Genomic DNA, 11,660 nt, shown 5'->3' on the forward strand with positions numbered 1-11,660 from the left:
TTGTCAAATGAATTTGTTTCTCTGGCGTGAGGTAAGTCATCTGGGAAGTTGTATTCAAGCCTGCTCCCAGGAATATAATTTGTTGACAGGGTACCAGGTGTGATTTCTTTTCGTTTATGGTGTACCCCAGACAAGTTAGAACCCTTTTTACAAAGGCCAGATGATTCAAAAGTATGTCCCGGCTTTCTGCCTGAATTAAACAATCATCCAGGTATAGGTATATTTGAATATTTCTTTGCCTGCAAAATGAAATAGCTGGAGCTAGGCACTTTGTGAATACCCTGGGCGCAGTAGATAAGCCAAAAAGCAGTGCAGAGAACTGATAGTGCGTGTAGCCTGCTTTGAAGCATAGGTATCTTCTGCAAGATTCCCCGATTGGGATGTGCAGGTATGCTTCTTTTAAATCTAGTGTTGCCAACCAGGCATCTTTGCCTAGCATAGGAAGTAATTGGTGAAGAGCCAGCATCTTGAATTTTGGAATCTCCAAAAAAGTGTTTAGAGTAGACAGGTCCAGGAAAGGATGCCATGAATTGTCTTTTCTGGGTACCAGGAAAAGTCTCGAGTAGAAACCTTGTCCCTTTTCCTCTTCTGGTACCAGTTGAATATCCCCCATGCTTAAGAAAGAAAGTACTTGTTTTTGGGCCTCTGCCCACTGATTTGGGGGTAGGTCCGGCCACCCACTTGGAGTTGGCAACGTGTGAAAGTGAAATCTGTATCCATGGGACACTATATTTAAAACGCATTTGTCCTGGGTAATGAGTTCCCAATACTTTGGGAGAAGAGCAATCTTTCCCCCCAAAGGGGCAGTCAGTTGATAAGTGCTTGGAAATTTTAAAAGGATGTCACTGAGACAGTTTACCATAGGGGGGAGTCTTATTATTCCCAGATTTGGAAGTAGAGGCCCCCCCACTGCTTAATTCTGTGTGTCCCCTGGGACGGAAACCTGGGGCTTTTGCTGTGTCTGGGTTTGGCTTGAGAAGACCTGAAAGGGGCTGGAAAGGACCAATTCTTAGAGGGCCAGTGCCTACTAAAGCTAGGAGGCTGAACTTGTAAGAACTCTAACAGTTTGCATAGATTTAGCTTTATCTTCTATCTTTTTAAGAACTTCCTCAGCCTTGTTGCCAAACAGGCGGTCCTGATTTAAGGGAGCATCCAACAATTTAGCTTAAACATGATCAGGCAAGGATTGCTCCTTTAGCCAAGCATGCCTTCTGAGCACAGACCCAGTAACAGCAGCCCTGCAAGAGGCCTCTAATGAATCAAAACCACACTGCAAAGAAGGTTTTCCAACTTGTTCAGCAGAATGCATTAAATCCTGTAATTCTTTACTTTCCATACAGTCAGGAATCAACATCATTTTCTGTTTAAGCAATCCAATAACATGTTGCTGATACTTTAATATATGAAACTGGCAGTTTAAAGCGCTAATGGCCAAGGTTGCAGAAGTGTAAACCTTCTTACCCCATCACCCTGGAGTCTCTATCAGAAGGGGTAGGATTTGTAGCAGTAGAAGCCTTAATGCGCTTGAGCCCCTGTGAAACAGTCTCTGGATCCGCAATAGGATTTTTAAAAAGGAACGTTGTGTGAGTCAGGGACCCTGTAGGACTGGTCAGGTTTTCTGGGAGCAGGAGGCAAGCTAGATTCCAAATAAGCATCATCAATAATGTCTGGTACAGGAGGAATAACTAAAGGCCTATACTGAGGTAGGAGTAAGAAATCCCTAAGCCTCTTTTCTGAATCAGAAAAATCCTGGCTTTCCCAGTGGAAATGCTCCCTTAGAGTATGCAAGGTTTCCCCAAAAGAAAAATCCTCTGGAGGGGAAGCAGAGGGAATGGAGTCCTCTGCATCAGAATCCTCATAAGTAGATAAGGGCAAATCCAGATAATCAGAAGAATAAGAAAAAAAACAGAATCCTGGTCAGAAGATTCAGAAACAACTTCAGTCCTAGGCCTCTTAGAAAGGGGGGGGGGGGGTTGGCTACCCCTGATTAGAGTTATTAAATCTTCAGCCATTCTTATCATTTGTTTTTTAGGCATAGAGGCCTGAGCATGTGGCCTGGGTGTCGTTTTTTTTAAGCATGGTTCGTGATTTTGGCCTAAGTGAAGAAGGAGGCGTCGGTTTAATATGCAAGTCCGTAGGCCTGAATACACCCTCAGAAGCTGGTGCCTGCACAGTGGCTCTGGACCCATCCATGGTAGAGACATCTGCATTTTCCATAGTTGAAGCATCTCGCGGCATAGCGGACTCCGAATGGGTCTCAGTAGAGGACTGCGAATCAGAAGTAGCGGGTATCAGAGGCTGCGAAAGCACCTCACTGAGTACCGGCGAACTGGCGACTGGCTTAGGAGAAGCATCGTCGGCAGTTTTGGACCTCAGCGGCCTGCCTCTGTCTTTATCTTTGCATTTTTTCAGAATACCGGTAGTAACCGATGACATTTCTGGATAATTAAACAGAGAACCAAAATATTTAGAAGCGAAAATATACAGAATATAATAGTGCGCTGATTAAATAAAGCACAAAAACGACAGCAAGCTACTTCGTGGTCAGGGCCTAGGCAAGGAATACAGTACGAATGAAAATCCTTATGAGGTATTTGCTTTCCACAAGTAATGCAATCATTAACTTTTACTGACATCGGTAAGGAGCAAGAAAAAGTTTCCCCAACGGGGTACTTAGCTTTAGTTGAAGACTTCGGTTCTGAAACTCAAAAACGAAAATTTCAGGAGTCGGCCGACCGGCACTTGCGAACTGTTTCTGCTTCAGGCACCACACGGCAAGAAAGACTGATGTAATGGCGTCGGCTGCATGCTTTATACTCCTGACAACCTGACGTCATGGAAGAAGGGACAGCAACCGACGCAGGACCCAAGACTTTGTTAATCAGGCCGACTGAGGGCTACCTGCAAGCAGATAACCCAAATGTAATGACTGCAACAGTGAAAAACGAAGAACATCTGGCCTGCAGGTATCCTCTTTTCTGGGGACTAGAAAAAGCCTCAAGTAAAAATCCTTTTCCTTGTAATGTGTTTGGTACTGGTTTCACAGAACCTTGGGTGCACAAAAACTGTATTTGATTTAGGGTTTCTGTTTGTTGGTTTGGTGGAACATCTGGGAAACCCGATCGAATCAGAGGCTGTCTGAAGTGGAGTTTGTAGCCTCTTTATATGATTTTCAACACCTGCTGATACCTTGTAATAGAGAGTCTAATTCTTTAAGAAGGACAGCCATCCTCCTAGCCTGGGGGGGGCTAGTGAGGAAGGAGTGGGATTGGAGGGGAGTGGCATGATTACTCCCTGATGGCAGGATCCCACAGGCCTATTGGGATCTGTTTGCCACTGTCGGGAACACTGGTGCTTCCTTTGACTCCTTTCCCTTCAAGGTTTCCGATGTCTAGGCTTAGACTGGGAGGCAAGAAAGGACCAGTGTTTGTTATGGTAATTATGGCTGAAGCGAGGAGGTTTAATCTGAAGAAAGTCTTTGAACATTTGTATGGGCTTGGCCTTATCTTCATCTTCTTAAGTATAGCTTAAGCCTTGGCACCAAAAAGGAAATCTTTGTCCAAAGGAGCATCCAACAAACTAGATTTCACGTGTTCAGGGAGGGACTTTTTCCTCAGCCAGGCATGTCTTCTAATGATGGACTCTGCAGCTGTTGCCCTGCTGGAAGCTTCCAGAATATCATAGCCACAGTGCAAGGAGTGCTTAGCTACTTGACAGCAAGAACTGCACAGGTCCAGCAGTGCCTTGGAGACGGCCTTATTTTCAATACCCAGCAGTTTTTGCTACATCTAATCTAAAATAGTTTATTGATCCTTCATTATACGAAACTGGCAATTCAAAGCCCTCATGACCACGGTGACAGAGTTGAAGACTTTCTTTCCAAACCTGTCCAAGGCTCAGCTTTATTAGTTGGCAAGGGCTTTACTGAAGTACTAGCTTTAGGTCCCTTAGGACCCTAAGTCACCACTACAGACTCTACTACAGGCTTCTTGAAAAGATGTCTGTGGGAATGCAGAACCCTGTAAACTGTCAGGTTTCTGATGGGCAGGGGTGATGGAATCTGGCCATAAATAAAAATCCAGCAAAGCATCATCCAATACCTCTAAGACTGGAGGAATGGGAAGAGGCTAATGTTCAGGGAGTTTTAGAAATTCCCTAACCCTCTTCTTGGATTGTGAATAGTCCTCTGCTTCCCATTTAAAGTGTTCCCTTACAGATAGGATCTCCCCAAAATAAATGTTCTCAGGGGGAGAGGCTGAGACAAGGTTCTCATCAGAATCTAAATCCCCATAGGAAGCAATAAATAAACCTTCCTCAAAGGTGCATTCATCATTATAATCCTCATAGCCAAAAGAAGCAGATGACTCCTGGGGGGGGGGGGGGGCTATTCCCTTTTTCTTTTACAAGGAGACAACTTGGGGCAGAACCTGGGAGAGAAAGGTGCCTGGATCTGACTATGGTTTTTAAATCCTCAGCCAACTTTAGCTAGGTCCTGCTGATAGGCCGGAGCTTGGCAGTGGGAGTCAGTAGGCCTCGACTGGGGCAAGCTTGATGCAGCCTTTCTATGTGAGGCTTTAGGCTTAGGTCTGAAAGCAACTTCCGCACTAGGAACGGGATGCAGGTAGACAGCAGAATCCCGAGGATGATGAACGGAGGCGATCTTCTGATGACAAAAAACTCCAGACACCCTGGCCAAGGGTTTCCATGGCAGGAAATCCCATCAGTTATGACTGCAAAAGTGAAACATGAAGAACATCAAATGTTCTCAATTTTTAAATTCAACAAACACACACACACACACAATTTTATACATATAACAGCATTTGAAAAAAAAAATGTTCCCAAAGTGGGTATTTATCATTCGGTGGAAGGAAGTGATAAATGATCACTTTATCCAGCAAAGAAAAAATGAGGATGCCATGGGTTGCTCACCCATTTAGGTGAATATTGCACCTATGGAAGAAGTCCATTTTCATTATGTGAATACTCTGAAGCTGGGCAAGAATGGTGGACATCTACCTCTGGATAATTCCAAAATAAATAAATAAACAAAAAAACACACAATGCAGCAGGGATCCTATAATTAAATCTTTATGTCCTCATCTAATTCAAAAGCCCTACAAGTCACTTTCTCAGGTAACAGAGTATAGGGAAGATCCTTCCTAAAAAATATCTCTATGATGGCTGGCTCAGAGTTGAGTGACTGGCAATGAAGCACCAAATCTTGCAAGATGGAACACTTGAAAGCCAAGACCATGACCATTCAAATCAGCATGGGAGATGGAGACATTTTTCAAAACCCTGACTATGGCATCAGCTCGTGTTCTTTAAGTATGCACTTCAGCATGATGAAAACAGAACCCATCAGACATTCAACAGCTGTTTAAAGAGAAATCCATGGGGTTGTCCTGCGAGCCCTGCTGCACTGAGTCTGCTGCAAAACCTCAACAACCTGGCCTATGACATCTATTGGTTTCAATAAAGATTTTGAGAGGAGAGTCTTAAATCTTAAATGCTATCTCCAAAGTCTATGCCAGAAAAGAAAATATCAACTCCTGCTGATGCAGGAAACTCATGACTTAAGTTCTGGCCACTAAGTCTTTTAATGGGTGCTCAGAAGTGAAGATCGCAGAGCCCCTGTATGGTACATTGTAGTGTCATCAATCCATCTGCCTGGTGTGGTAATAGAACCCAAAGTCTTCTGTACTAAAGGTGAGTGTGCTACCTGTTGTGCCACTGACACTGTTTAGTGCTGGCAACTTGATATACTTCCTCAAGGTAGTTGCTGTTGGTGCACTTCTTGCAGGTCTCTCAGCTTCTAAAGTGAATGACAGTCAAACTCAAATCTTGCCCAAATAGATCAACATGGTCATTTTTGGGATAGAATTACCTCCATGAATCTGTGGCTAAGGTCTAGCCTCCACAGTCTTCACTTTGTCACAGCACAGGGTTGGGATCATGCCAAGAGGAACATCTTGCATTTAGCTGAAGAGGCTTTGCTTTGTGATTTTTGATTTACTTGTATACTGGCATATGAGCCAATCAAACATCACAAAGCAGACTCTTCTGTTAAATGTGGGACAGCCTGCTGTTTCGCATTGAACAGAAGTGGCTTTGCGATTTATGATTGGCCCATATGCTGGTACACGAGCCAATCAAAAATCACAAAGTGGAGCCTCTTCTATTCAATGTGGAACAGCCAGCTGTTCCACCAGGATTTTAAGAGGCAGTGCAGGACTTGGGATTGGGCTGCTGATCTCAGGACAGTCCAGCTCAAATATGGGTTATCTGGCAATCCTGGCAGTACCTGACATCAAGCTCCTTTCACATACAACAGATGTAATGCCCTATGTGTTTTGACTCAAGACATGGTGGCTTGTAAATTCAAGGCAAACAGCATGGAAATCTTTCCAAGACAAATATTAAGATAAAAAGAATACTGGGACTGGCAAAAAAGAACTGATGGATGCAGTGACTATATAAGTTCTACAGGACGAAGGCACAACATGCCATGAAATGTTCTGGCTGGATGCATGAAAACTCCAGAGCTTGAGACCACAAGATCAAGAAAAAAAAGCTGTACTGAGCAAATATTAATGGTTACCCCACTGCAGACAGCAGACTCTTGATATCAAATCACTGCCTTATGAATTTAGGAGTAGATGTACCATTAAATGATTATAGTGAGCCAAAACAGAACTCAAAACTATGAAGGAGGGAGAGATGAGACAAGGCCAAAATTTAAAGAAAACAATGCAAAGTGAAAAAGCCTCAGATAATCTACAGTCGCAAACTACTGGGAGACAAAAACACTCAACTGAGCAATGGCTTGTACCTGCAAATATCCCTTTTTTAGGGTTTTCATCATGCTAAAATGGTATACCACCACCAAAAAATGTACTATAAAAATTAAGTCATTAAAAGATGGCAATGGATTTCACGGTGATACTTACCATCAGATAGTCTGCTGTCAAGATGAGACTTTGTATTGTACAGTAAGGACTCAGATGGCGAAAAACTGGTGTCATTTCTTCTTTCTGTAAAGTCTACTTCACCTGAAGAGAAATTGTCTGTAGGAGGTACATGCCTTTGTATTCTTCTAAAGATTCAAAAAAATAAATATACATACATATTTTGTTATACACCAATAAAATCATGGTTTTATTTATAATTTCAAGGGACAGAATACATACCACAAAATATTTAGTTGCACACGTTTCTCCTCATGCAAAATATTTTTCCCAGTTAATAAATCACTTTATTGTAACAGCATATACAAGTAAACAAAAGCCCCGAAAAATCTGGAACATTTTTTAAATATTACTATCATTCATCTCAAAAGTTAAATGAAAACAAGTTTTATACTGACAAGCATTTTTTGAATAATAAATAATACAAACGTTTAATATCTGGCATTCCTGACTGACTTTAATCCTTCAGCAGTTTATCAGCAAATCAAAAGAAGTGCAAGGGACAGAGTAAACCTATGAAGCCAAGTCAGAGACAGCAGAGATGTCTACTGAAATGTCATCACTCAAAGCTTGAAACTGCATGAAGAGAGCAAATATTGAATATCACTCTACTCCTTTAAACTTCTTTTTTCCAGGGAGGGCATACCCCCCACGCCCTCCTGAACCATGGATGACCTTTGGTCAACTGGTACCCTAAGCAAAAGGTCTCCACAGTGCCCCCCAACATCACCTGATGCCCCCATCCTTGTCTACCTACACCATCCAGATTACTGGAAAAGCAAACCTGCTAGAGCAGCGCCCTAGGAGGCAGCCTAGTTGGCCTATGCCTAAGGCTGGCTGTGCCCTGAACTTATATATACCAAGAATATTCTGAGAAATATCCATTTCTAAGTTGGTATGTATAAGTCCATTTTTTGGATATTCAGTCTCTGTATTTCATGACTTGCTAATGCAGGTCCAGACTTTTCAAATGGTAAGCAAATATATGCGCAGACATGCACATACAACATATATACAGATTCCACATGATTGATTAATCATTGAAATAGTTAAAGGATTTTCTAGTGTCAGAAATGGTCAAATGCATGCTTTGTCAAGTGCAGGAATAGTCAAAGTGTACAATGTCAAATGTTAGGCAAGTGGGAGTGGTTAGTAACGCCAAATCTATTGTTTACATTAAAAGTTTCAATATTGGGATTGAGCATGTGAATGCATGCACAAGAGTGTTTGCAAGTCAGAATTAGAGTAAGGGCTAGGAGTGCAGACAGATACATTGGTACATCTGAAGTGTGTGTGTGTGTGTGTGTGTGTGTGTGTGTGTGTGTGTGTGTGTGTGTGTGTGTGTGTGTGTTTGGTTGTATTGTTAGGGAAAAGTTGTTTAGTTACCTGCCCTAATCTTAATCATGTATTCTCACCTTAACCCTACCCTTATCCCCACCCTTACATATTACGGCACTAAAATTTATTGCCTAACAGTATCACCATGTATTTTTTCCCATTTTTTTCAGTGAAAGTTAGATTATGGGGGAGGTTGATCCTTTGTGGTTTCCACATACTTACAACAATGGGCTGCTCTCCTTTTTAGATGAGCATCATGCCTATGGATTGGAAAGCAGAAGGAGCTCACTGTCATTATGGGAATGCCCAAACCATCACTAAAGAATGCTTTACTGTTAGTATTATACTCATATGTACATGCAACATACTTGTATGTGTATACACAGACACACACACACAGACACACACACACACACACACACACACACACACACACACACACACACACACACACACACACACACACACACACACACACACACACACAGAGATACATACTGAAATATGGCTCTACTACAAGCATTTCAGCCCCAAGAGCTCTAAGACCATATCATGAAGCCAGAGACTTGAAAGAGTTTCTTGCAGCTTGTGCAGGATGGTACTCATGCTTGCAATCAAGTACAAGTTCAAGTAAGCAGCCACCACACCTTACCTGAACACATTATTCAAATTTGAGTGAGGCAAGAGTGGCACCTGTGGGGAGGGAGTTGGAGGTGATAAGAGTGTAGAATAGGGCAGTGATCAGAAAGGGGATTTAGGGTTAGGAAGTGGAATGAGAATTTTAGGATAAGGGAGCATGAAGGGAGTTTTAGAGTTAGAAATTGGTGAGTTTAGAGTTAGGATGCAGAAGGGGAGTTTTAGATCTAGGGAGCAGGACACAGTTTAGGTTTAAGAAGAGGAGGATGGAATTTTAGGCTTATAGAGCACTCAGGGATTTTAGGTTTAAGGAGTGGGAGTGGATAAAAGTTTAGGGAGCAATATGGAACTTTACGGTTAAGGAAAGGAGGGGGTTGAATTTCTAGGTTTAGAAAGCACATGGGGATTTTTGATTTAGGGAGGGGAAGTGCAGTTGTACTGCTCGGGAGAGAGGACTCTGGTTGGGAACTGGGTGGCAGTTACAGAGTCAGAGCTAGGGTTCTGGTAGGGCTATACAGTTTCATAGGGTTGTAGGTTGGAAGGGCTAAGTAAAATCTGTCTAGTGGGTGTTAGAGCACTTGCCTTTTTGAACAAACATCTTGAGCTACTAGTGGGAAATCAGTTGGAGTAGACCTCCTCAAGTACATATAAAATGCAACAGACTGATCAATACTTAAGAGAAGTAGCTGCATGATTTTGGTTTTGCATTCAAGAATCTCACTTACAGCATGTGTGTCTATGCACGCATGTGTGTGTTTATACAGTAAAGGCCAAGGAAGAAGCACAGATACTAAATGTTAAAATTGCATGTTTTATTCTTTACATCCAAACAGAAAATTAAACAGCAGTTATCCTGGTTTTTAAAATTAGCAGAAATAGTACATTTCAGCTTTTCTCCAATGCATATAAACAGTGTATTTTGTACTTACAGCAATTGACTGCAGTTGAAAGAAAACTCCAAGGCTGCAGAGTGTTGGGTATCTCCACCAAGTACATCTCCACAACAGGCCTTGACTGGGCTATTCTACTCTACAACTCCATGGAATTTAGACATTGATACACTGCTTAAGTAACTAACTTTCTGTTACCTGGCTGCAGGCTTCCTCCATACATTTAAGCAACAACCTTATAGAATGGGTGTGGGTAAATCCTCATATACCCACACCCACGAATCAGTTGCTGTAATTCTGCAATTATATTATTCAAGAAAGAAATTTGTTACCTTTCTTAAATAATCTCATTGTATAGTGGCACGGTAGTGCTCCTCCGCATCGTGTCCTGTTCTTCAAGTTTGTACAGTACATAAGTGCTGTTCAATAGAAGCAATGAAGAAAAAAGAAGCTCCATTTTTTTTTTAAACTTTAAAATTGGAAAGCTCAGTGGTACAAGAGTCTGCCAAGACAATCGAGAAATACAGGGAAAATCAGATACATTTCTTTAGTTTTGCAGAATGTAAGATTTTTCTTGTATTTGTTCTGTCCTCTGTACATACCTCTTAGCTCAAGAAATGTGGACAAAGCCTTAAATAACAGGGACAAAGGCCCCAAAACAGGGCAAGATTGTAAATGTTGCTCTTATAAATGTAGAAAGCTGCTACAGTAACAAGATTTGTATTAGAGTGCATTGTTTAAATGACAGACTGTAAACGTTGCTCTTTATAAACTTAGAAAGCTGCTGAAAGATATTAAGTTTGAAACTCAGACGTGTTCATTCTATAGTGACTTAACTCCTCATAGATTTGTCAAAAAATAACTTTTATGAGGAACAGACCAAAAATGATGTGAAAATCTGTACAGTTGAGACATATGCCTCCACAGCATATACAGATAGAAGAACGTCTAGCCGAACAATAGCAGTTTAGCGTCTGGACATTTTCTATTCATATCTGCTCGATTTACAACAGGCACACTGCTTGTTCTGTCCAATCAATGTGCTCAGTGTTCATTTTTCAAACGTAAGGACCCTCTGTTGTACAAGTGACAATAATTGTCAATTATCATCTTGTTAGCTAGCTAATACATGCAGATTCCTAACATTGTGGGAACTCCCCAGTCACAAGACATGTTTTAAAAGCACATATGCATGTTGACAAGCCAACTTAACATATATACACCCACAAACTTTAGTAAGAATCAGTTAGCGTAGAGGACAAAAGCTGTGACTTGTTGATATTCTGCTTCCAATGGCACCTTCATTTGTCTGTTGTGTGACTTTGAGCAAATCACTTCACCAGACAGTGCTTTGGGGCAACTGGGAATATGGACAAAACTCCTTAATTTTGTATGCCTACTTGAAGCGATCGTCAAAGATGGGGGGATTAGCATAATGGTTACGGTGTTTACCTTGCAGACACAAAGTGCAAGGTTTGATTGTCACTTTTAGTCACTGCCTAGGTTTTTGCAAGCTGTGTAACAGTCTGCAGACTGACAGCCTTGTATTTACCTATGAACCTATGAATACAAGACCAAAATCATGCAGATACTCGAAGTATAACCATAAAAATCAGTTACATACTTAACTTACAACATTTATTAAAAGCATCAATGATAAAACCAATGGTAAACTGGTAAAACTTAAATTTCATAAGTATACTATAAATATGCAGCCATGTATAAAAACTCCTTTATTCTCTGGGCCAAGTTTTCAAGAAAAGCAATTAAAGGTTCTTTCCATTGTTTCACAAACAAGTGACTAAGATTCAGTAAAAAAAAAAAT

At 41.4% G+C, this 11,660-nt stretch overlaps 1 protein-coding gene across 1 annotated transcript in view; it reads right to left on the reverse strand.

Annotated features, from left to right (window-relative positions):
• SGO1 (shugoshin 1) overlaps positions 1–11,660 on the reverse strand; it is a 1,219,270-nt gene that overhangs the window by 727,437 nt on the left and 480,173 nt on the right. The window contains exon 7 of the mRNA XM_044066235.1: positions 6,954–7,099. Within this exon, the coding sequence (XP_043922170.1) occupies positions 6,954–7,099 (146 nt within the window). The remainder of the gene's footprint in view (positions 1–6,953; positions 7,100–11,660) is intronic.

This window comes from Protopterus annectens, chromosome 3.part1 (genome assembly GCF_019279795.1).
Source record: "Protopterus annectens isolate FY-2018-M chromosome 3.part1, PAN1.0, whole genome shotgun sequence".
NCBI classification, from domain to species: domain Eukaryota; kingdom Metazoa; phylum Chordata; order Ceratodontiformes; family Protopteridae; genus Protopterus; species Protopterus annectens.